The sequence below is a fragment of the Maniola jurtina genome, chromosome Z, assembly GCF_905333055.1.
Source record: "Maniola jurtina chromosome Z, ilManJurt1.1, whole genome shotgun sequence".
Classification (NCBI taxonomy): Eukaryota; Metazoa; Arthropoda; class Insecta; order Lepidoptera; family Nymphalidae; genus Maniola; species Maniola jurtina.
Window position 1 is genome coordinate 2,987,317 of NC_060058.1, and position 27,617 is coordinate 3,014,933.

The 27,617-nt window shown below is 36.2% G+C and overlaps 2 protein-coding genes across 4 annotated transcripts in view; one reads left to right on the forward strand and one right to left on the reverse strand.

Moving 5' to 3' along the window:
* The window catches only part of LOC123880349 (protein SCAI), a 58,617-nt gene that overhangs the window by 30,188 nt on the left and 812 nt on the right, over nt 1–27,617 (reverse strand). The window lies entirely within an intron of this gene.
* LOC123880375 (succinate dehydrogenase cytochrome b560 subunit, mitochondrial-like) lies at nt 12,021–15,713 on the forward strand. The gene is made up of 3 exons (XM_045928485.1): nt 12,021–12,176; nt 14,446–14,693; nt 15,302–15,713. Exons 1-3 carry the CDS (start codon nt 12,103–12,105, stop codon nt 15,586–15,588), a joined length of 609 nt encoding a protein of 202 aa, XP_045784441.1. The 5' UTR covers nt 12,021–12,102; the 3' UTR covers nt 15,589–15,713.

Here is a 27,617-nt window from a genome sequence, read left to right on the forward strand (position 1 = left end):
TAATATTTATTAGAGCCTAGATACTTAGCAATTAACAGGGCTCTCTCCGTCACTTGTTTCATACAATCGTAGTTCCAATTTCATTTGAATATTAAGCAACCAAAGTCCATGAAATTTTGCAGACATATTCTAGAAACTAATATCTGTGTCTGTGGTGTTTTATATTTTTCTAAAAATATGTAGTTTTCAAATTACAGGGGCTCAAAGATTTGTATGAAATTTTTTAAGACCGCGTAAGTTTGAAACCGAATATTATTTTAACAGAAATCTGGAAAACCACAGACATAGATATTAGTTCTAGAACATGTCTGCAAAATTTCATGGACTTTGGTAGCTTAATATTTAAATGAAATTGGAACTACGATTGTATGAAACGAGTGACGGAGGGAGCCCTCTTAAGCTAGCTACTTCCTAACCTATTTCAGATTGAGATTATTAGTTTCGAGGATTAAGTACGTGCTTTTATTAACCCCCGACCAAAAAAGAGGGGTGTTATAAGTTTGACGTGTGTATGTGTGTATCTGTGTATCTGTCTGTGGCATCGTAGCTCCTAAACTAATGAACCGATTTTAATTTAGGGTTTTTTGTTTGAAAGGTGGCTTCATCGAGAGTGTTCTTAGTTATAATTCAAGAAAATCGGTTCAGTCGTTCGAAAGTTATCAGCTCTTTTCTAGTTATTACTGTAACCTTCACTTGTCGGAGGTGTTATAAATTTTTCATTTACACTTGTATAGCTTTAAGTGCCTCGTTGGTCTAGCGGTTAGCACGTTCAACTGCGGATGAGGTCTTGGGTTCGATTCCCGGATTGGGCCAAAAATAGTTAGGTGTTTTTCTGTTCATGAAATTCTTAGTACTAGCTCGGGGTCAGTTAGTTGGCGGTGTTTCACCACCGTGCTTCGGAGAGCACATGAAGCATGATATCTCTCCGGTTGTGTCTGATTTCCGTCCTATCGGACTATGAGATTGAGGGAATAGAGAGTGCACCTGTGTTTGCGCACACACTCCTGCAAGCAATTGCTTTGCTAATTCTGAATTCTATGAAAGTTTTAGAAAGTAAGAACACAGAGTAAGCAAATAGAAGTATCGAATGATCTAGGCAACCTTGGGTATCCAAAAAGGATTGATTATAACGAGAAATATTGTTGTTACCAGTATAAATAAAGTTAACTCAATCTAATGTTGCGACACTAGTGGTTATCTACTATGGGCAGGACATTGTAGTTGAGGTATTTTACAATGCTATGGCTGCTTGGTATTTATTGGTTGCTTTGTCGAATTAGTTGTTGTTTGAGTTAGTTTTGATACTGTTCATGTTTCATTATGAATTACATTCCACTCCACTTATTTATTTGTTTGGCTCTTTGGATTACTATCACTAAAGTCAATGAAGGAAATACGATATAATATGAGCGTTGCTTACAAGTCAGTATAATAGTTGCTGCAAATACAAGACAATTAAGTGAATTTTAATGAATGTTATGTATTTTTAACCCCCGACCCAAAAAGAGGGGTGTTATAAGTTTGACGTGTGTATCTGTGTATCTGTCTGTGGCATCGTAGCGCCTAAACGAATGAACCGATTTTAATTTACTTTTTTTTGTTTGAAAGGTGGCTTGATCGAAAGTGTTCTTAGCTATAATCCTAAAAAATTGGTTCAGCCGTTTAAGAGTCATCAGCTCTTTTCTAGTTTTCTTGTAGAAAAGAAGGTTAGATAACCGTTAGGTTCATAATATTATGTCAATTGACAAATGTCAAGCTGTCAAGATGGACGTTGCCTTGATACATAATTATTTATTTGAAAATGATGTTTTAGAAAACTCAGATACTTTGGATCGTAGGCACGGAATATAGTCCAAGAAAATCGGTTCAGCCGTTTGAAAGTTATCAGCTCTTTTCTAGTTACTGTAACCTTCACTTGTCGGGGGTGATATAAATTTTTAATTTACACTTGTATTAATCTTATATTATATAGCCGATAGCTACCTAGTTCTCACATGGTACTTATAATATAGTTTGTATGCGTAGGTTACTGAATAATTATGGTTAAAAAAAAAACAAATTGAAAACCTCCTCCTTTTTTGAAGTCGGTTAAAAACACTTAATTTGTAAAAACATGGATAATAATATGACTGAGGTATCGGTCAGGAAACCTCTTCGTGCCTTTCGGTGGAAGAGCAGCGCTTGGGCCGGTGTATCTCGATGTAGGTATCACTTGACCAGCGTGGTGGACTTTGTCCAAACCTTTCTCATTCTGAGAGAGGACTCGTGAGTAGTGAACCGACGATGGGTTGATGATTACGACCCTGGCTTCGACTCCTCGCACAGACCACAGTGCTATTACAACGTCAGGTAAGGTCACATTTTTGTTTGACCTTCATCTCGTGTAGGATTAGTAAAAATCGATATTTGAACTATGCTGATGTAAAAGGGGGATTGTTTTAAAGTGGGGTAGGCGTGGTTTAACTATTTGTTGCCTCCCAATTCCCAGAATAGCCTGCGATGCCTCCCATACGATTATTTATTTATTTATGAGTGCGCGTGTAACTTGACATTGACCTCGATCAAGGTCAAAATACATACTTTTTTTTAAAAGGGTCAAGAACGAGTCGGACTTGCGAACGAAGGATTTCGTGCCATCGTACAAGATACCCACCAAAAACATTTCATATAGGTAGGTAATTTGGTTGCTAAGATTCACAAGTTCATAATGCTTTCACAGTTAAAAAATTATGCGATCTCTAGTAGAGCCATGCCCCTAGCTGAGCTTCGATTTGTGGTGCCCATGGGACCTATTACAAGTCCATAGACAAGAAACATTGATTAATCACACTATATTAACTAAATATTCCTGAAAACACTAAATACCTATCCTAACAACTCCTAGTCCGTGCGGAAAGGCTCTCGCCGCCTAACCTTCTCCCCATGTTGCCAATTTACGAGCCGTCCACCTTTCGAGTGTTACTTATTACTGATTTTATTCTTCAACTTCCCCAAATAAAAAATGATATAATTGAAAATTAATAAAACAAGTGTAAATTAAAAATTAATAACACCCCCGACAAGTGAAGTTTATATTAACTAGAAAAGAGCTGATAACTTTCAAACGGCTGAACCGATTTTTTTGGATTATAGCTCAGAACACTCTCGATCAAGCCACCTTTCAATCAAAAAAACTAAATTAAAATCGGTTCATTAGTTTAGGAGCTACGATGCCACAGACAGATACACAGATACACCGATACACAGATACACACGTCAAACTTATAACACCCCTCTTTTTGGGTCGGGGGTTAATAATAATCAAACCTTACTCTTCCAACCCCTATTTCACCAATCTAAGGGTAGATTTTCTAAAAATCGTTCCATAGCTAACCCCTAAGCCCTAAATCGTATGGGGTGTAGGAGTCAGCTAAAATGATCCTTCTAGAGCAGGTGTAGGTTTCGTAGCATCCACAGATGATAACATAGTTGACGACCTCCCAGGCGTAGTGTTAAACGCTGTGGTCTTATTAGTGGAAGGTCCCGGGTTTGATTCCCGCCAGAGGTTTGGAATTTTATAATTTCTAAATCTCTGGTCTGGCCTGGTTGGAGGCTTTGGCCGTTACTACTTATCGCTCTACCGGCAAAGCCGTGCCAATACTAGAATATGTATTTGTAATCAAATATGCAATACAAAATTTATTGTTCCTACATTAACAAACCATCTTCCGAAAAAAATTTAAAGAAAAAATAACGAAACGAAACGAAAAATTTTGGAAGAACCTATATACCTAGAGTGTAATCTATCTATACATATAATAAAATTGTAGAAAAGTGGTGTCTGTACAATGGAAATATATAAAAAAAAAGTAGCAAGTAGTAGATACTAGTGTTATTATATCGATGCCGAACCCGAAATTGTAATTAATTTTTTTTTGTCTGTTTGTCTGTGTGTTTGTGCACGCTAATATCAGAAACGGCTTATTCGATTTAGATACGGTTTTCACTAATATATTGTAGTAAGCTTCACTTAAAATTAAGTGTTTATTTCATGTCAATCGGTTCATAAATAAAAAAGTTATGTCAATTTAAAGAAGCCCGAAAAGTCACTATTCCACGCGAACGAAGTCGCGGGCACAGCTAGTAACTAATAATAATTAACTACTGATCACTGCAACGGTTTCGTCGGCAGCTATGTTACACGTCGGGTTGTACATTTTTCGTACCTACCCACTAGGTTAAGTATGATGTACCTACCTTACCAATTTGTCATTGTATAGGTTTTTATAGTTTTATTACATAACTAAGTATCTTGGTAAAACCGACTGTGGTTTTTTTAATACAGTTGCTCAAAAAGTGGCGTATTGCAGGGACGTATAGCGTTCGGGATGTGGGCTATTACATACTCGTGCTTTTTTTTTACCTTTCCCGCACTCGTGCGTTTTCTTTCCCAACTGTCAAAATAATGTCTATTAAAAAGAAAAACCAACCATGAAGTTTTTACTAAAAAAATTCATAGAAGTTTTTATGATTCATGCAAATACGTATATTTCTAAAAAGAAGCTACTAATTTGTTTCAATATCAGATTTAATGATTTGATTGAATGAGTTTGGTTAGGTTTCATTTCATTTCATCTCATTAAATTTCATTTTCATTTCATATCAATAAAAAACTTCTACTGAAGACTTGGCTGTATGGGCATAGTTCCCTTTGCCTACCAGAATGGGTGAAGAAAAAAAAAACTCTGCTTATATTCTAGGGTTGGCGCCATTTTTCAGAAATTTTCTTTGCGAGTTGTTTGTTGCACAAAATGAGTAATTTCGACCCTAGTTTTTTTCTATCTATTAACAATAAAGTTGTTTTAAATTAAATTAAATTAAGTTAGTTGACTTTATTGTGTTTTTATTATTTTATTAAATTTCTTCATTTTTTTCGCAACTGTATTAAAAATAGTCGTTCAGTACACGTGCAGAACCGTCAATGCAACTTGTTCCGACTGCTTTCCACACTTGTAATGAAATATACTATTGTGGCACTAGATGTAACAAAAATGCACTGTACATTCTATAAGTTTAATCCATACTAATATTATAAATGCGAAAGTGTGTCAGTCTGTCTGTCTATCTGCTACCGTTTCCTATTAACCAACTTTTAGCTATTTCCATGTAACCCTGTCATTTATAAATTCGTTAACTGTAAATGTATAATATAAGTGAGTTAGCAAATGTTGTTAAGTACAATGTTTGTATCTATGCAATGGCAAATTATTGATTTACATAATTTATTTTTCACGAACAGAGGTTCCTTAAAATAGACGGAGATAACAATACCTGATTGACACGTGGATGTACAAGAGCAGCAACAAGTTATGACTACCTCTATGTTTTATACTACCTCTATGCTACTTAGCCTATCAATCGCCTATTTTTTTTTGATCTCACATCGACTCACCCATAGCCTAATATTAACACTAGAGGATGCCCGCGGCTTCAGCCGCGTGGATTTCGATTTTTTAAATCCCGTAGGAACTCTTTAGTTTTCCGGGATAAAAAGTAGCCTATGTCCTTCCCCGGGATGTATCCCAGGTCCCAAAGACAGACAGACAGTCTGTTTCTCTTTTCAGAGCAACACAAGTTCTTTTATTTCACTCAATAAACACATTATATAGATATCGGCGATTCAGGACCAAACCGAGAGTTCCCTTTTTCTAGTTCGCTCTGGCAATAGTTATTCTGGCAATAGGTATTCTGTGTTATAATGTACTTACCTGGGAACAGTTTTAAAAATCAGCAATCCAACTGGATGTTTCAAAAACACAAATTCGTGCGGACCAAGTGGAGAAATAAAGTAGTATTACATTTATTATGATTTATTGAAACAAAACACAAAATATCGTGCCTCCACACCCCACATATAATTTAATTGGGATGTTACCTTTGTTATTGCTCTTCTCGTGAACGTAATGGACCGAAAGCGAATACCATTCGCTCTTTAAAATCATTGCTGTAAAATGTAGCTTAAAATACAGTATTAATTATTATTGACTATGTTATTACTACATACTAATATTATAATTGGGGAAGTAAATCTGGTTTTCATTCTATCTGTTACATATTCACAACTTAGCCGTGTACCTACTGATTTTTACAAAGCACGGGGATTCCTTACATCCTGGAAACACTGGTATAGAACACATTTTATTCCGGGAACTCAAAGATTTCTCATGGGATTTTTAAAAAGAAATCCATGCGGATGAAATCACGGGCATCTGTTAGTTGTCCATTAAATAAGTTGTTTCAATGTTTAATTGCCGGAAATTTGAATATTATGCATCGGCAGCGTGAGCGGTATTCCGTGATGTATGAATGATTTAACAAGGAACCTGTGATCATATATTGTTCGCGACAGGTCGACATGGCAATAATGGAATATGATGTGACTCGTGCATGGGAGACGCGCGGTACATCTCGGCTGTCATGGTTTAAGCATTGCGAGTCCATATCGACCGCGTTTTTCGATTCCGACGTTGCTTGTAGTTTTGTGTATTGAAAAATATGTTCGTCACGTGTAAAAATAAAATAACTAATAATCCATTCTCAAATACGTCAACTAACCTGAAAGTATTAGAATATTGTGACATTAAGCGCAAAAAATATATCACTTCACTATCACTACATAGTATAAAACAAAGTCGCTTCCCGCTGTCTGTCCCTATGCTTATATATATTTAAACTACCCAACGAATTTTTATTCGATTTTTTTAATAGATAGAGTGATTTATATGTATACAAAGGTTTATATGTATAAAACATGCATAATACAGTATAGAAACACTGATAATTTTAGAGGTTTCTAATGTGATGTTGTAAATAAACACTTTTTTGCGCTTACATTTCAAACGCTGGCTGAACCCTACGTGATAGATCAAAATAGTGTAATTCGAATGGTATGGTCAAAAGGTTCCCAATGGTAACTAGACAATTAAGTTCCGGGAATTTCGCTCTGCAGTCCCCCCGGGTAACACTGGCGCGTTTGCTCCGGTCGCATTCGAAAGCTGTCACGTTTTTATAGTAGTATATCGAAATTCCAGCTCAATCGGTGCCGTGGTTGTGTTTTTATAGAATTTTAAACAAAGCTACTTTTTATACCCGTGTCGCGAAAATGTCGGATTTTAATTGCGAACAAAGATTGCGATCAGATTTTTGGTGAAACTTGGGACAAAACCGGCGGAAATTTTACAAAAACTTCAGACAGTGTACATGGATGATTGTTATTCGAAAACACGCGTTTACGAGTGGGCCAAGCGGTTTAAGGAGGGAAGAGAGTCGCTCGATAATGATCAGCGGGAAGGTGCTCCTTCCACGTCTCGCACCGACGAAAATGTTGCCCGTTTGCGTGCGAAACGGTCCACACGGTCAATGCGAACTTTTATATTGAAGTTTTAAAGCGTTTACGATCCAGATTGTTTCGCGTTCGCCCCGACTTGGCGCTTAATGGTTGGACGCTGCACCACGACAATGCTCCCTCGCATTCCTCGTACGCTGTTCGCGAATTTCTAGCCCTGATCTAGCCCCCTGTGCCTTTTTTCTATTCCCAGAAATGAAAAATCACCTGAAGGGAATTCATCACGGGGGGTTAGATGAGGTGAAGGAGACCACGACGCGAGTTCTGAAAGAGATTCCTCAAGCGCGCTACGAAAATTGTTTCCAGGCGTGGGAGCGCCGTTGGCGCCGGTGCATAGAATTAGGAGGGGACTACTGCGAAGGTGTCTAAGATTGTCCACGTATCTCTTAGGATTTACCAACCACATCACCAGTTATCTTTCTAACCACAATTTTTTGGAAATTTGGAATGGAGATAATATCCTGGATTAGCACATAGGCTACTTTTTATCCCAGAAAATCAAAGAGTTCGAAAAACCTAATTCCACGATGGCGAAGTCGCGGGCATCGGCTAGTGAACAATAATTGAAATCACTTTCACAATCAAATGCTTATAGCAATGTTAGTATAATTTCAGTTGATTTTGATTGTGATGAATAAAATATTACCTTAAAAAAGGTGGTAATAATTTTACTCTCATTTTGTTGCGTACTTAGCAAAATTTTCGATGTTGACTAACCGGTATGTGAAAAATATTATTATTTTCACATTGAGTGGTAGCCCAATTAATAAAAAAAGCCACTTTACGTGCAGAATACTTTTTCAAAGTCAAAATTTGTGGACCAGGATAATTTGTAAATACACAGTATTTGAATACTTAGTCACTTTTTCATGCATTCCACATCAACGATTTTCATGATTGAGCCAACCTGTAGCTTTAACGCTGTACAAATATTGAAATTGAACGCAAATGCCAATGCTTGTCAACGTTGCGGCATGTTTTCCTAACATAAAATTCTGATATCATTGGATATCAAAGTAGAGTAGGTATAGTTCGGCACAGGTCGCCATCGCAATCGGGGTGGGGACGCCCTGCGCACCCACACATCCCCCGTGCTAACCAATTCGTCAAAAAAATTTTTTTGCTATTCGAGTATGTATCGAGTGAGATGAAAGAGGAGGAAATTCTGAGTTCATGAGTATAAATGCACAACAACATTAAAATATACAAAGTGACAGAAAAACTATTTCACTCTAATATTTCAGCGTTTATGAAGACGATCGCAGTCGGGTTTTAGTTTTCAATTTTATCTTGTGATATGACTATAACGTTAATAACATTATGTAGTTCGTTTTGTTCTCTTTTGTCATTATGTCTCATTTGCCATGGCAGTTTCCAAGTTTATTAACCCCCGACCCAAAAAGAGGAGTAAATAAAGGTCCAAACGCGGCTTAGAGATTAAAAATCTCCTCCCTCCTCCGTTCAATGACAATCTTTCACAGATCTAGAATGATGAAACTCTGCAGATAGCAATGTCTTACAAATTAAACAATTATTGCACAAGTAAAGGCAAAAATCCGAAAACTATGAATTTTTGGTTAGCAAAAAGTAAAAGTTTTATTTTTTGAACGATGGTACGGGACCCTCCGTATGCAAGTTGAACTCGCACTTGACCAGTTTTTAAATGATAATGAACCCAATTTTCAACTAAGTCAAAGAAATATAATTTTGATAACCTTTTACATAAACTAGTGTTTTTCGTGGTTGCTGCCATGCACGGTTGGTTTTTGAAAAGGAGGGCACAAGTGTGTAATCAAGAAATATTTATTGATATGGATAGGTTCCACATAGAAAACAAGTGTAAATTAAAAATTTATAACACCCCCGACAAGTGGAGGTTACAGTAACTAGAAAAGAGCTGATAACTTTCAAACGGCTGAACCGATTTTCTTGGATTATAGCTAAGAACACTCTCGATTAAGCCACCTTTCAAACAAAAAAAAGTAAATTAAAATCGGTTCATTCGTTTAGGCGCTACGATGCCACAGACAGATACACAGATACACACGTCAAACTTATAACACCCCTCTTTTTGGGTCGGGGGTTAAAAATACAAGAACTGGGTAGTTACGTTCGACACTACCGATTTCATCCATGCGTATATTGCTGTTGGGAAATCCACCCTTAAAAGCTTTTAGGGAACTATAACTATAACACAGTTAATCTCTAACGGATTAAATATTGTTTAAGGCCGCGCTTACACAAAAATCAAAAAATTTAAATTTTCAAGCGCTAAATTTACCACAATAGAAAAATCTTTAACATAATTGAATACATATGTTAATAAACCAATTCTTCGTATTGACATATTTTAATGTATCATATTTAAAAATACTATTTTGTTTATTGACTATTTTGTTTATTGCGTGGCTGCTTATTGCAATTTGGAGTGATGTTTTTTTTTAATGTTAGATCAAATAAGTGGATTGTTACCAAAACTACTTACATAAATAGATTCGTTAAAGAACATAGTTTATTTTCACATAAATTTTTGAATGAAGTTATGCTTTATTCAATACAAAAAATCGTGTTAAACTAGCCATATAATTTACAAAAATTGGCAACAGTTCTTTTTTTTACTCATTAATGTGATTAAATATCCATGTTTTATAGTACATTATGTGTCAATAAGACTATATTTTTTTTTTTTTTTTTCAGTAAATCAGATGATTTCTAAGGACAGATTCAGGGCTTCTAAGTTGAATCTGTTACTGTTTTCATTAAAACTAGGCGCGGGAGATTGATCATTACAAAATAAATAAAATAGTTTATATAAAAATGTTACATTAACTGTCAATACGAATTCAATTATGTGGAAGTCTTTCCTATGATGATTAATTTGGAGCTCGAAAACTCGCATTTTTTGGTTTAAATGTAAGCGCGCCCTTAAGCCATTATAACAAAATCCGCATACAAAATATTTGTGAAAATGGAATGTTTGTTTTTGTATATTTTTGATTTGCAAGAGAACAAGTGTAAATTAAAAATTTATAACACCCCCGACAAGTGAAGGTTACAGTAACTAGAAAAAAACTGATAACTTTCAAACGGCTGAACCGATTTTCTTGGATCATAGCTAAGAACACTCTCGATCAAGCCACCTTTCAAACAAAAAAAAACTAAATTAAAATCGGTTCATTTGTTAAGCCGCTACGATGCCACAGACAGATACACAGATACACACGTCAAACTTATAACACCCCTCTTTTTGGGTCGGGGGTTAAAAATCAGAATAGCGTAACGAATGATTCGTGTTACTTACATGTAAATATGATCCCATGAAATTGTTTGGGTATAAAATTAGGTGCCTACCTATTCAAATTCTATTCTACGGTTAGTCGCGCCAGTTAATCGTCATCATCGTCATCACCCCCGTCGGCGACCTCTCTGGTGGTCTTATAAGTGGGAGGCCTAGGGTTTGATTCCCGGCAGGGGCAAATTTGCGAATTTATAATTTTTAAATTATTAAATTCAAATTCAAAATATTTTTAATTCAATTCTAATTCAAAATATTTTTATTCAGTTAGGCTTTTATAAGTACCTACTTTTGAACCGTCTAATAGTCAAAAGCATCTACCATTGTTGTAGTACATGTTATTGTCTTTAGTCTTGTCTGGTGGGAAGGTACGGCCGTGGCTATTTACCACCCCACAAATGGAATAAAATAAAATAATTATCCTTATCAACCGATAAGGCCACGGGTGGCTATTCTAAGCGTCCTCTGGATAATTATAATTTCTGTTCCCATTATGGTGTAGGAATAAGTGCTCAAAAAAGCAAATTTTAAAGGTTAAAAGGTTTCATTTTGTTAAAGTGAAGGTATAGGTATTCTTACATTAACGACGCTAAAGAAGGTGCCTACACTGCACACCAAAACTCAGAAGAGCAATTTCTTACAATCCATACTAATATTATAAATGCGAAAGTGTGTCTGTCTGTCTGCTACGCTTTCACGGCTCAGCCGCTGAACCGATTTTAATGAAACTTGATACCAACTTAGGATATTTTCCGGGGAAGGACATAGACTACTTTTTATCCCGAAAAAACAAGCAGTTCCCGCGGGATAGCACGCTATCTTTCACGCTTTTGTCGTTCAATAACACCGCAACAGAGCTACTACGGATTGATGTCTTTTTTTGCAAAGACATAGCTGAGGACTTAATAAGTAATAAAAGCAACTTTTACTCCCGAAAAATATGAACACTTCCCGCGGGATAGCATACTACTTTTCACACATTTGTCGTACAATATAACGCCGCAACAGAGCTACGGATTGACGGCATTATTATTAAAATATTTTTAAAACTCAAATTTTTATTTAAATCTCAAATTATTATTAAAACCTTGAGTCACGCGAGCGAAGCCGCGGGTAATAGCTATTTTTCCTGTTGTTCCGTAGGTACCCTACCTTTCGTAACAGTCCGCGCAAAACAAATAGGTAGGTAGTCCATAAATTAAAAACTATACTTATTTACGGTGTCGTCTGTGCTAATAATAGTATTGTATTAATTACGCATGAAGAAAAAACTTTTTTGGCAGGATTAAAAACAAAAATAATTTAACCTACTTTGAAAGCGTCAATCCAAATGATGTAGATTTGAAGTTTTAGATTTCAAACCATATTCAAACTCAAGATTCGTCGAATAAATAATACTTAATGTACTTAAAATAAATAAATAATGCTTACCTTATTATTGAAATCACACGGCTTAAGAAAGCCTATTCAATTATTGAGAACAATAAATAACAAGTGGTATGTTATCATCAAAGTATATACAAATGTAAATTAAAAATTTATAACACCCCCGACAAGTGAAGGTTACAGTAACTAGAAAAGAGCTGATAACTTTCAAACGGATGAACCGATTTTCTTGGATTATCGCTAAGAACACTCTCGATCAAGCCACCTTTCAAATAAAAAAAAACTAAATTAAAATCGGTTCATTAGTTTAGGAGCTACGATGCCACAGACAAATTCAACCATATACAGATGTACAGATATACACGTCAAACTTCTAACACCCCACTTTTTGGGTCGGGGGTTAAAAAGGAAAAGCTGATTGACTGACTCACTGATCTATCAACGCGCAGCTCAAATTAGTGGACGGTTCAAGCTGAATTTTGGCATGCCGATAGCTATTATGATGGAGACATTAGCTAAGAAAAAACTCTACGAGATCAAATCAGAAATGAGGAGATCCCTAGAAGAGTCTGAGTAACCGACGTAGCCCAACCATGGCTTGCCATGAAGTTACAATTTAGTGGGGGCTATAGTGGGGCACAGAGTTTGAAGTACTGATAGACAATAATTGAGTCAGAGTTTGAAGTACTGATAGACAATAATTGAGTCTCATGCACTGAAAGTACAAGTGTCTTCTTTGTCATTTAGCAAATCAGTCGGTAAATGAAACTCCATCACAGGGCCAAGGGTAAATCAGTGGCTATGACTTCTGGCGATATAGAGTCTAATGAATGTCCAGTCAGGTCTTAAGTATTGTGGCCTGAGGATTCACAAAATATTCCGAAGTTTGGAGCTATTAAAATACTTACTTTGCTTCATAATACAATTTTATCCATACTAGTATTATAAATGCGAAAGTATGTCTGTCTGTCAGTCTGTCTGTCTGCTAGCTTTTCACGGCCCAGAAATTTGGTACAGGGCTAACTTACATCCTGGGGACGGGCATAGGTTACTTTTTATCCCATAAAATCAAAGAGTTCCCACGGGATTCTTAAAGACCCATCCGTTTAACAGATTTATATGCAAGCTAGGTACAAATGTAGCTTGCGTCCCTCAAACTGAAATAGGAAACTTTTGATCCCGGAAGATCAAAGAGTTCCCTCGGGATTTCAAAAGACTAAAATCCTCGCGGGCATCATCTAGTATTATTTAATAAGAATTTTATTTTATTTATTTATTTATTGAAAAGGTACACAAAACAGGTTGTTACTAAAAATGGTCCAAACATAAAAACAAAAGATCCTTCTATCGCTTTTCGCATCACAAATCTCTCTTTATTTTAAGTAAACATTTTAAGGTGCATGAGACGGGTGTGCCCGCGAAATTCAAATTTTATTTGGTTTTTCGCAATTTGTAAACTAATACGCAAACGTAGGCTTATGGCATTTTAATTGCGCCAATAGCAGTATCATCCTCACAGGTTTATATAAAAATCTTTACTTGAAAGGGTCCAGTTTAAGAAATTAGCTATAGTATTGACTAATTTGTGAGTTATAGTCGATACTAGAGCTAATTTCTTTTCGCGGGCAGACCCGTCGCATCCACCTTAACAGGGCTCTCTCCGTCACTCGCTTCATACAATCGTAGTTCCAATTTCATTTGAATATTAAGCAACCAAAATCCATGAAATTTTGCAGACATATTTTAGAAACTAATATCTGTGTCTGTGGTGTTTTAGATTTTTCTAAAAATATGTAGTTTTAAAATTGCAGGGGCTCAAAGATTTGTATGTAAATTTTTAAGACCGCGTAACTTTGAAACCGAATATTTTAACAGAAATCTGGAAAACCACAGACATAGATATTAGTTTCTAGAATATGTCTGCAAAATTTCATGGACTTTGGTTGCTTAATATTCAAATGAAATTGGAACTACGTTTGTATGAAGCGAGTGACGGAGAGACCCCTCTTAAAGTAAATATCTAGACTTATCTCCCATTCGTGTTGCATTATATGCTGTAGAAATAAAGGTGTAAGCTCTTAAGCGTATTATATTTCTACAATGCGATGTTGAGACTTACAATCTCTCAAGAAGGCGCATTTATACAGAGCATATAATGAAGTCGAGAAATGTAATAAGCACTATGAGAACTTCACCTCTATGAAAACTGAGTTTACGTACTTGTAAATAAATTATCCTAATTTGAATCCCTTTCAACAACCCCTTTTAACTTGAATAAACAAATCAGATCAAACGCTAAAGTGTAGGATATAAGGTCGTAGCCTACACCCTTGTGGCCTACCCCTTCCGTTTGGACATATAGAATGAAATTTTCTTACAGGACCTGGTTCGTCCCATCGTCAACATCTTTGGCCAATGATTCCGGCGTACATTACAAGAACCCGTGTGGTGATGGCGGCGGTCCGTCAGGCAAAGCAAAACATCAAATATCATATAAGTCTTACGAGCCCCTGGTATATACTTGTCACGACGCGAAGAACATGAAACTGAATCGGCCAATGTCACCGCATTTGACAGTATACGCACCAACCCTGCCGGCTATGACCTCTATAGTACAGCGTATTACTGGCAAGTATTTCTTAAAGAGTAAATGCCTCCAAGCAGTGTGTTGCTAGTGATGACATGGAGCCGAGACTTCGTCGTAAACTAAACTAAACATAAGAAAGCTCAAAGTTACTCAGTGGGCAATGGGGAGAGCTATGCTTGGAGTCTCTTTACATAATCAAATTAGAAACGAGGAACTCCGTAGGAGATCCAGAGTAACCGACATAACTCAACGAGTTTTGAAGCTGAAGTGGAAATGGACAGGGCACATAGTTCCAAAAACCGATAGAAGTTGTGGTCCCAAAATGCTAGAATACCGAGCTCGCACCGGGAAGCACAGCGCAGCACGAAAGATCTTCAACGAGCCGGACTGTTGGTGACATCAAACGAGAGCGTCTGGATTCAGACGGCACAAAACCGTGGCGTGTGGAAACCCTTACAAGAAACCTATGTCCGGCAGTGGACGTCTATCGGTTGACGATTATGAGGAACGCTCAATCGCTTGGTGGCACGGCTTTGTCGGAAGGGTGACACTAGCCACAGCCGTAGCCTCTCCCAAGAATCAGTGCTGGTCGACAAGTGGCATAGGCTAACTTAATCAAATAAAGAAAAACACTTTTTTTTGGTTTCAGGTTTAATTGTAACAGCATACGCTGTATTGATGGCATTCGGCAGCCTGTTCCTCTCGAACGGCGTGGAAACTTACGTGTCAATAATCCAAAGCTTGGATCTTTCACGGCCATCCATATTTGTGATAAAGATCATTTTAGGCGCACCGTTCGTTTACCACTATTTCAACGGGGTACGTTTCTGCATGTGGAACGCTGGCAAGTGGTTGGACATGAAGGAAGTATATTCGACGGCACGCCAGAGCTTCATTGCGACGGCTGTCGTAACAGCGCTATTTGCTTTGCTTTAAAACTAGTCGTCTATCTGATAGACATCAACAAAGGCCCTTTTTACTGTTTTTTCTAAATATAATGAAGTTCCACGTGTGATTTTCATGTTAATCGTTAAAAGAAATAAATTACTAAGTATAATAAAAAGGTTCTATCTATATAGAAACAATAGTTATTTGTTCAACAAGATAGCAAAATTCATTTTTGTTGCGAGTGCCTAGTTTGAACCCCGAGCGGGCGAAGGATTCTAAGTTAGAATCCTGAGTGTAGCGAGAGGTTCAAAGGCACAAAAAAACAAAAAATTTGCTATCGTGTGATACATACAACTTTTCACCTCAATAGCGAAAAAAATACAATAGGTATGTAAGAAAAATAATTATTTATTGAAACACTAAGAAATTTTTACATTCTTGTAAGTATATTACGTGTTTATATGATAAAACCAGTTTCTGAGTAGATCTTCACACCTTTAGCAAGTTTCTAATCGTTAAAAATAAATCGTTAAAGTTTTAATTCAGCGTTAGGCACTGATTCCTTTAATAACTAATGGTTTTAAATTGTCACTAGAATCACTCATTTTGTTATTTTCAAAACTTTTATTACAATTATCTACAAAGAAATTAGATAGGTATGTTTTTATTAAGATTTAAGACCTCGTATACAATTTTTCTTTTGTTTTTCCGCCATGTTTTATTCCTTTTTAGTCTGCGTTCGGAATTGTGTCAATCATAAAATAAAATATATTAATTAATTAATTTTAATTTTCTTTTATGTTTCATGTTGTGTTACAGAATTATCAAAGTAAATATTTCAAATAATAAAATAGAGAGTAAAAAAAATTGCCGAAATAAAATGTATGGGGAACGCAATAATATTATATACAACATTTCCGAACGTTTCTTGTGACGATGAATTGAAGAAATGCCAATCCAAAGCGTTCTAAATTCAAAACACTTTTTCTCCCTCTAGTGAGCAAAAACGAGTTTTGCTCTCTGGTTTTGGGCAGCAAAGATGCCCAGTTTGAGCTAGAGAGGTGAAAAAATTATTTTTTTACTTTGTGATGGTTTTGGAAGTCAGGTTTTTAAATATTTTTTGATTTTACCAATATCAATCATTTATGTTAAAATAAACGCTGAAAGCCTAGTGGATAAGATGTCGACCTTTTAATAGGAATATCGGGGGTTCAATCCCGGGCACGCACCTGAATTTTTCAGAGTTATGTGCATTTTTATCAAATAAAAATCGTTGAATAAAAACACTGGTGGAAATCTGCATGCCTGAGGAGAGTTCTCCATAATATTCTCAAAGGTGTGAAGTCGGCCAATTTGCACTAAGCCAGCAATGCGGTCTGACTCCCAAGCCTTTCTTATTCTGAGAGGAGGACCCGTCCTCGATGTTATCGAAAAAAAGATCCACTTTAGATGTCATTCATTTATTTATTTATTAACCTATTACTTTAATACATATTAAAGTTTATTGATTACATTCCATACAATAATTTTATTTAAGTACTTCATACTAAATAAGAAATAGTTATTTGTTCAACAAGATAGCAAAGTTCATTTTACGCTTGTGATATCTGAGCGTAGTGAGGGATTCAAAGGCACAAGAACCAAAAACTTTGCTATACATATACAACTTTTCACCTCACTAGTCCAAAAAGGGGGTCTTTGCTGGCTGAAACCAATGAGCAAAAGTCGTTTTTGCTTACTCAGTGAGAAAAAGTGTTGAACTTTTTTGAGACAACACTTTTTCTCACTGAGTGAGCAAAAACGACTTTTGCTTACTTGTTTTAGACAGCAAAGGTGCCCTTTTTGAGTTAGTGAGGTGAAAATATAAATAATTTGAGCGTGAGATGGCGTTGTCGATTATTCCGGGAACCAACTCACAGCGAACTTTCAGGGAAGCGGCAGCGGGCGTGGTGGCGGGGACAACGACGCGCGATTCGCCACGGCACAGCAGGCAGCGCTCAGTCGCAAATCGCGTGCTGTGAAATTGCGAGCACGGGCGATCATTTCTCGCAATTTCTGAGTCCGGAACCAACGGTCTCCACAACGAAAGAATACGACGATCCCCACGATCATAATCAGAACATAAATGAACTAGAATGACACTCGGTTTGATCCTGAATCGACATTTGATAAATATTAGGTGTTTCAGCTCTAAGGGTGACGTGAAATCAAAAATTTTGAATCTATACTAATAAATAAAATTGAAGTGTCGCTTCTGTTTGAACGGGGTAATCTTCAGAATGGTTAAACCTATTTTGACGGGACTTTCACAGACAAGTAGAGGATTAACCAAGGAGTAACATAGGCTACTTTTTTAACCGACTTTGAAAAATGGAGTTGTTTTTTTACCTATGTACACTGATATGTCCGAGATTTCTGAACTGATTTGCGTATTTTTTTTATCGTTAAGGGAACTTTGAGAGATTGTTTCATAAAAAACTTGGATTCCAACTTCTCAATCCTGATGCTGCAGGGGATCTGACCAATCCACGCAGGCGAAGCTGCGGGCAGCATCTAGTTTTACTTAATATAATATTTGAAACTAACATGATGCCACTTGATATAAGTAGAATTTTTTAATCCTCAAGTTTTGTTAGAAGTTTCTGTCGTGGACTGTGACATAGTTTTAAAGTAGGTACAATACGGTTTTGTTTACCGTACAACCTTTTTATATTTTCATACTAGATGACGCCCGCGACTACGACCGCGTGGATTGAGGTTTTTAAAAATCTCGTGGGAAATCTTTGCTTTTCCGGGATAAAATGTTTTACACACGCCCGCGCCACGTCGTATCGTCACTAGCGGTTCGATTCGACGGAAAGTGGGCGTGTTCTAACGCTATGAACTACCTTCACAGTATTCATGGAAAATAACGATTTACTTGTTTAAGTCTTTCTTGTATGACCATGGAAAATTATGGCTTCATTTTCTCGGAAGAAAAGAATTATTGTAGATTTAGCTTTGAAGTCAATGATAAAAATGGCGATTCCGATGATAGGCTCGATAACATCGAAAATCAAGTTTTTAAAGGTAAGTAGGTACACAACGTATTAGAATATTAATCTTATAAAATACTAGAGGATGCCCGCGACTTCGTCCGCGTGGATTTAGGTTTTAAAAGATCCCGTGGGAACTGTTTGATTTTCCGGGATAAAATGCCTATGTCAATTACAGGGATGCCAGCTACTTTGGTACCAAACATAGAAATCGTTTAAGTGGATGGAGTTTTAGGAATCCCGTGGGAACTCTTTAATTTTCCGGGATAAAAAGTGGCCTATGTCCGTCCCCAGGATATAAGCTAACCCTGAACCTTTCGTCAGAATCGATCAAACTATTAGGCCGTGAAAAGGTAGCAGACAGACAGACAGACACACTTTCGCATATAAATGCGTATGTAAATATTAGTATGGATTACAATAAAATGAAAAAGTTTTTAATAAACTAAATTTAACCACATTATTTATGCCCATAACACACCTTTTAGGTTATGTATATCCTGGTTATATAAATAAAACCATTATAATAATTATTTATATTAGGTTAAGTACAGTTATAAAAAGTAGCCAAATGTACTCCTTATACATCTGCTATTTGCCAGTGGCAGTCTCACCAAAACCGGTCCAGTCGTTTTGGAGATTAGCGTGAACAAACAGACAGACAGACAGAGATGGACAAAAATTATAAAATTAGTTTTTTGGCATTCGGTAAAAAGCTAACAGCTTTACATTACAAACATAACTTCAATTTTGTTTATTTGCAAGTATAGATGAAATTCTCAAGTAAGTACATAATATCTAGATACGAGTAGGTACCTACTAAGAAACGTTTCAATTTTCAGCCATAGGTTTATATACTGACTGCAGTTTCCATATTGATTGATTTTGGCCAACGATGTCTACTACTCAGACAAACTAGTTTGAATAGGACTTTCACGGTTGAATAATAACTATATTGGACATCAGGAGATATTAAACTGATTGGATTCCGTAACATGGTCTCTATTATACTGGACTGCAGTCTGTATAGAGTATACTTCGTAACATTGGTTCTGATGCATTGAACTATAAAGCTTGATGTACATAATTAAGCGCACTGTCGTCACTCTTGCATACATTGAACTATAAACCCTAAACCCTAATGTAATAACTAGACTATACAAATGATTGATGTCTTTTAAATTGATTTGCCTACTTTACAAATCAAACATGATCATAATAATTAGGAAACTAATTCAGTCAAATCTATTATTTTAAAACATATCTATGATTTTAAAGTAGATCAATTATTGCTACAAGTGTAAATTAAAAATTTTCAACACCCCCGACAAGTGAAGGTTACAGTAACTAGACAAGTGTAAATTAAAAATTTATAACACCCCCGACGATCCAAAGTATCTGAGTTTTCAAAACATCATTTTCAAATAAATAATTATGTATTTAGGCAACGTCCATCTTGACAGCTTGACATTTGTCTATTGACATAATATTATGAACCTAACGGTTATCTAACCTTCTCTTCTACAAGAAAACTAGAAAAGAGCTGATAACTCTTAAACGGCTGAACCAATTTTTTTAGATTATAGCTAAGAACACTCTCGATCAAGCCACCTTTCAAACAAAAAAAACTAAATTAAAATCGGTTCATTCGTTTAGGCGCTACGATGCCACAGACAGATACACAGATACACAGATACACAGTAACACAGATACACAGATACACAGATACACAGATACACAGACACACAGATACACAGATACACACGTCAAACTTATAACACCCCTCTTTTTGGGTCGGGGGTTAAAAAGAGCTGATAACTTTCGAACGGCTGAACCGCTTTTCTTAGACTATTCCGCGCCTACGATCCAAAGTATCTGAGTTTTCCAAAACATCATTTTCCATCATTTTCAAATAAATAATTATGTATCCAGGCAACGTCCATCTTGACAGCTTGACATTTGTCAATTGACACTTGAATATTATGAACCTAAGGGTTATCTAACCTTCTTTTCTACAAGAAAACTAGAAAAGAGCTGATAACTTTAAAACGGCTGAACCAATTTTTTTGGATTATAGCTAGGAACACTCTCGATCAAGCTACCTTTCAAACAAAAAAAAGAAAATTAAAATCGGTTCATTCGTTTAGGCGCTACGATGCCACAGACAGATACACAGATACACAGACACACAGATACACACGTCAAACTTATTACTTTTACAAAAGAAAAAAGCAGTCAAGTGAAAGTCAGACTCGCTCACCGAGCGTTCCATACTCGGGTATTTTTTCCGACATTTTGCCCGATAAATCAAAAAAATATTATGCATAAAATAAACAAAAATCTGTTTTAGAATGAACAGGTTTTTTTAAAAGCCCTTTAATATGATACCCCACTTGGTATAATTATCTTACATTGTAAATTGAAAATACTGATTAATTGTTCATGAACACATATTTTTTTTGTGATGTACCTAAGTAACAAAAATATACAGTTTTTGGGTTTTTTCGTTTATTTGTGCTTTAAGACGTACCTACCTGCCAAATTTCATGATTCTAGGTCAACAGGAAGTACCCTATAGGTTTCTTGACAGACGCGACAGACGGACAGACCGACAATAAAGCAGTCCTATAAGGTTTCCGTTTTTTCCTTTTGAGGTACGGATCCTAATAACAATCAACTTCCAAGAAAAACACTACAAAGTAAAAAATAACTTTCATTTCATTTAGAAGCGTGATTTGAAACATCAACATGATCAACCCATCACCGACACACTACTGAGTACAGGTTTCCTCTCAGGATGAGAAAGATGTAGGCCAAGGTCCGCTACGCTGGCCTGCGGCGAATTGGCAGACTTTATGCGTCTCTGAGAACATTATGGAAAACTCACAGGCGTGCAGGTTTCCTTCACCGTTAAAGCAAGTGACACTTAATTGCTAAAAACACATATAAATACGAAAAGTTAGAGGTGTTTGGGATCGAACCTCCGACCTTTCAAATCTCATGCGTCGTGAAACTTCAGTTGGTTTTATTATAACAATAGACAGAACAAGTGTAAATTAAAAATTTATAACACCCCCGACGATCCAAAGTATTTGAGTTTTCCAAAACATCATTTTCATATAAATAATTATGTATTTAGGCAACGTCCATCTTGACAGCTTGACATTTGTCTATTGACATAATATTATGAACCTAACGGTTATCTAACCTTCTTTTCTACAAGAAAACTAGAAAAGAGCTGATAACTCTTAAACGGCTGAACCATTTTTTTTAGATTACAGCTAAGAACACTCTCGATCAAGCCACCTTTCAAACAAAAAAAACTAAATTAAAATCGGTTCATTCGTTTAGGCGCTACGATGCCACAGACAGATACACAGATACACAGATACACAGACACACAGATACACAGATACACACGTCAAACTTATAACACCCCTCTTTTTGGGTCGGGGGTTAAAAACGCTTAAGTAGCCTTGTAGCAAGCGTCATATTTTTTTGCGTCAGTGATAGTTAACCGTTGAGTGCGATTTCCCCTAGTGGTAAGTGATAATGCAGTCTAATAATATGTAAGCGGACTAACTTGGAAAGGATTTCGCTGTTTTTATCACACCAATACCCGTCATCAGTCACTTCATAACATCGTACCAGAATGCTAAACGCTTGGAGGTACGGCTTTACCGGTAGGGTGGTACCTCGCCTCCCACCAGACCAGACTAGCAGCAGTATAAAAAAAAACCGGCCAAGTACGAGTCGAACTCGCGCACTGAGGGTTCCGTACTCGGGTATTTTTTCCAACATTTTGCACGATATATCGAAAACCATCATGCATAAAAATAAATAAAAACCGTTTTAGAATGTACAGGTAAAGCCCTTTCATATGATTTCCCACTACTAAGTGGGAAATCATATGAAATATGATATCATATGAATAGTTATCTTACTTTGAAAATTGAAACATATTTTAATTTTTATTTTAATGATGTGACCACAAATTCGGGGTTATCAGATTTAATAATAATAATAACTTTATTTCCACATAGTTTTTAAAACCACATAAATATTTGCGTGGGTGGTGGATCTGACTCCTAACTAGATTTACCTGTATCTAGAATGTCATTTCCAATTCTCGATGCGGTTTGCGGCTTATAAGTTTACTAGTTAACTGTTCACTCACATGTGACACTAAATTTTTTATGTGACATTAAGATTTATTCCTATACTTGTGCTATAAGACCTACCTACCAGCCAAATTTCATGATTCTAGGTCAATGGGACCTAGAATCTTGACAGACACGACGGACAGACAGACAGACAGAAAACAAAGTGATCCTATAAGGGTTCAGTTTTTCCCTTTGAGGTACGGAACCCTAAAAAACTTCAATTCCCAAATTGCCCTGCCGAAAATCGACCCTAGGACCTGCTACTTATAAGACCACAGCGCCCACCACTGTGCCAGGGAAGTTGTTGTGCTTACAGCGGCTATTTTACTGATAAATAAATTAATTCATATAATATGCGGCCAGCCTTATATTATATGTATCGCAGAGTACCTAGTAATACGAACTTTTTTCAGGGTCATTGCAATAATCATAGTTTATATAAGACTAGAGTATGCCCGCGACTTCGTCCGCGTGGATTTAGGATTTTTAAGATCCCGTGAGAATTGTTTGATTTTCCGGGATAAAAAGTTGCCTATGTCAATTACAGGGATGCAAGCTACCTCGGTACCTTTCATGCAAATCAGTTAAGCGGATGGGTTTTTGAGAATCCCGTGGGAACTCTTTGATTTTCCGGGATAAAAAATATCTTATGTCCACCCCCGAGATATAAGCTAACCCTGTACCAAATTTCGTCAGAATCGATCAAACTATTGGGCCGTGAAAAGTTAGCAGACAGACAGACACACTTTCGCATTTGTAATATTAGTATGTTAAATCATTTAAAAGTAAAAAAATGCATGCAAATTTCGTACAAATATCAAGTTATAAAGAGGATAGTATTAAAGTAAAAATTCCATAAAATGTGTCTGTATGGCTAAGTATAGTAATTTAGGGAATACTAGGGGATGCCCGCGACTTCGTCCGCATGGATTTAGGTTTTTAAAGATCCAGGGGGAACTGTTGATTTCCCGGGATAAAAAGTTGCCTATGTCAATTACAGGGATGCAAGCTACCTCGGTACCAAATTTCATACAAATCGGTTAAGCGGATGGGTTTTTGAGAATCCCGTAGGAACTCTTTGATTTTCCGGGATAAAAAAAGCTTATGTCCGCCCCCGAGATATAAGCTAACCCTGTACCAAATTTCGTCAGAATCGGTTAAACTATTGGGGCGTGAAAAGGTAGCAGACAGACAGACACACTTTCGCATTTATAATACTAGTATGCAAAAAATAATAAAGTTATGGGCTCTTCTCAGACCACGGTAGTGTTTGGAATCCTCGTACCTATTAGATAAATTATTATCTTACATATCTTGGTAAAGTTATCTTACTTTGAAAATTGAAACACAATTTAATTTTTTTTCTGTGATGTAACCGCAAATTCACGATTTTCATATTTATTCCTTTACTTGTGCTATAAGACCTATCTGCCAAATTTCATAATTCTAGGTCAACGAGAAGTATCCTATAGGTTTTTTTGACACACATGGACGGACGTACGGACGGATGGACGGACGGACGGATGCGCGGACGGACGGACGGACGGACAGACAGACAGACAGACAACAAAGTGATCCTATAAGGGTTCCGTTTTTCCTTTTGAGGCACGGAACCCTAAAAAAATATGTGTTAATCAACAAAGAATTAGTATTTTCAATTTTCAAAGTAAGATAAGTTATACCAAGTGAGTTATCATATGAAAGGGCTTCAGCTGCATATTCTAAAACGGATTTTTATTTAATTTTATGCATCGTCTTCGTCTTTGATTTATCGTCCAAAATATCGATAAAAAAACCGTTTCGCCCCGAAAGTCCGAAGTTTACTAATTGAAAAATCGGAAATAATTACGGTTTATAGAAATATATGTACTTATAATATATTTTACAGAAAAAATAAAACCAATGCTCTGACCCATAGTAATAATAACCCTCTACAAACAAAGTTAGTGTTGCGATTCGTTAACAAAAGTGATTTTTAGATCGTTTTACTTCTTCTGTAGTACGGAACTTTCGGTGCACGTGTCCGACTCACATTTGGCTGGTTTCTTCTTAAATAAAAATGTACAATGAGACACTTACTTATACAGAGAGAACCAGCGAGGGGCAGACCTTCGTTATTTTAAAAAAATCTGAGAGTTTATCTGCGTATTGATCCCAAAACAGGCAGGGACGATCAGCGACTATGAAGCTTAGATCATGGTGGCTTTGGGGAGATAACAGGTAACAAAGGTGTACAAAATCTTACATCAAAGTATGAAGTCTAATTTTTATTTTCTTCGGAATGGTATAAGAAATCACATAGATTGCTAGACACTTAGTAACGTGGCAACCCCCTAAAGTTTAAAAGTGTCTGGTAGGGGTGGGTAGGGGGTTGCCACGGTACTTGGCGTCTGGCAATGCATGACGTGACTTCTCATACTATTCCGAAAAAAATATTAAAAAAAAAACCATTTATACTTTTCCGTAAGATTTTTTAAAGCTTTTTAGGGTTCCGTAGCCAAATGGCAAAAAACGGAACCCTTATAGATTCGTCATGTCTGTCTGTCTTTCTGTCTGGCGTATGTCACAGCCACTTTTTTCCGAAACTATAAGAACTATACTGTTGAAACTTGGTAATTAGATGTATTCTGTGAACCGCATTAAGATTTTCACATAAAAATAGATAAAAAACAATAAATTTTGGGGGTTCCCCAAACTTAGAACTGAAACTCAATTTTTTTTTTTTCATCAAACCCATACGTGTGGGGTATCTATGGATAGGTCTTTAAAAATGATATTGAGGTTACTTATATTATTTTTTTCAAAACTCAATAGTTGGCGCGAGAGACACTTCCACAGTGGTAAAATGTGTGGGGGGGGGGGACATCCCCTGTAACTTCTAAAATAAGAGAATGATAAAACTAAAAAAAATGTACAATGTACATTACTATGCAAACTTCCACCAAAAATTGGTTTAACGAGATCTAGTAAGTAGTTTTTTAAAACGTCATAAAAAATTAAAACGGAGTCGGTTTTATTTTTCTTTATTGATAGCGGGGTGCGTGGGCCGGCGAATGTTCCTTAGTTGTGGCCTAACGGTCACGGAACACAGTTACATCATTTAAAAAAATTAAAATATGTTTCAATTTTTAAACTAAGATAATTATACCAAGTGGGGTATCATATGAAAGAGCTTTACCTACCTGTACATTCTAAAACAGATTTTTATTTATTTTTATGGATAATAGTTTTTTTGTTTTATCGTGCAAAATGTCGGAAAATTACCCGAGTACGGAACCCTCAGTGTGCGAGTCTGACTCGCACTTGGCCGGTTTTTTACTTGTTATCTTCCAAAGCCATCTTGACCCAAACTTCATAGTCACTGATCGTTCTTCCCAGCCTTTATACAATGACGAAGAGACCTTCGTTATTTTATAAAAGCTGCGCCCTCGCGGGCTCTTAATCCATTAATAAATGGCGAATCTATCGCAAGTTACCTATTAGCTTTTTTTCACTACATACACATATACAATATAGAAAAAAACCGGCCAAGTGCGAGTCAGACTCGCGCACCGGGTTCCGTACTCGGGTATTTTTTCCGACATTTTGCACGATAAAACAAAAACTATTATCCATAAAAATAAATAAAAATCTGTTTTAAAATGTACAGGTAGGTAAAGCTCTTTCATATGATACCCCACTTGGTATAGTTATCTTAGTTTAAAAATTGAAACATATTTCAATTTTTTTAAATGATGTAACTGTGTTCCGTGACCGTTAGGCCACAACTAAGGAACATTCGCCGGCCCACGCACCCCGCTATCAATAAAGAAAAATAAAACCGACTTCAAAAACCACAAACACTAAAAAGTAAAAAATAACTTTTGCGTGTAATGTGCCTAGGTATGAAGTCGAGCGAGCTTCACTCTTAGATTTCTAATTTTGTTTTAATATGCTCGCTCGACTTCATACTTAGGTACATTACACGGTAGGTAGCTAAACAAAAGTTATTTTTTACTTTTTAGTGTTTGTGGTATTTGAAGTCGGTTTTATTTTTCTTTTGAATTTTTTTTATTTCACAATTTTTAGTGGTCCCACTGTACTATAATATGCTATGCCCAGTTAAAACCCTACTGTTTACTAAGCTATTACACTGATCGCGAGCAATTTGCTCTTATCCATTGAGGAGTTCTGTTCTGCATCTCCGAAGATATTCATCAGATCTTCACCAAATTTATATGGGACCACCTGCACAGTATACCCTTTCAAACAAAAAACAAACAAAATCGGTCCAGGGGTTCTTGAGTAATCGGGAAGCTTACATAAAAAAAAAGATTCGACGAATTGAGAACCTCCTCCTTTTTTGGAAGTCGGTTAAAAATTACTAAGATGAAAAGCCATAAGTTGAGTAAAGGCGTAGTGGGATATTCGAATCACGATGACTGTAAATATGCTTTAGAGCTTTTATTTCATAGAATAATTGTTATTCCAAGCTGATCTGATTAAAATTGAAATGTAGAAAATATAAAACTTTAATTTGATTGAGTTTCAATATTAAAATAATGTACTATATAATGTTTGATTCAAATTTAATTTTGAATTAAATGGTAAATGTTATGGAATTATGGAATAATGCTATAGAATTACTGAATCGGAACTTTTAATTAATGAAGCTCGTAGCTTTAGTTTTAGGTTTACGTAATGTATTAATAATTAGGTACATCATTATTTCAGAAATTCAACCATTGCCAATCAAAAAGTGTGCAATGGCACCTATTATAAATGAACGATTTGAGTTTGATTTTAAAAATTAACTAGGTATACATTGCATTGTGATAATATATTATATAACAGACAAAACATAATAAAAACTCGTTCTATTATGTGACCGTGCCTACGC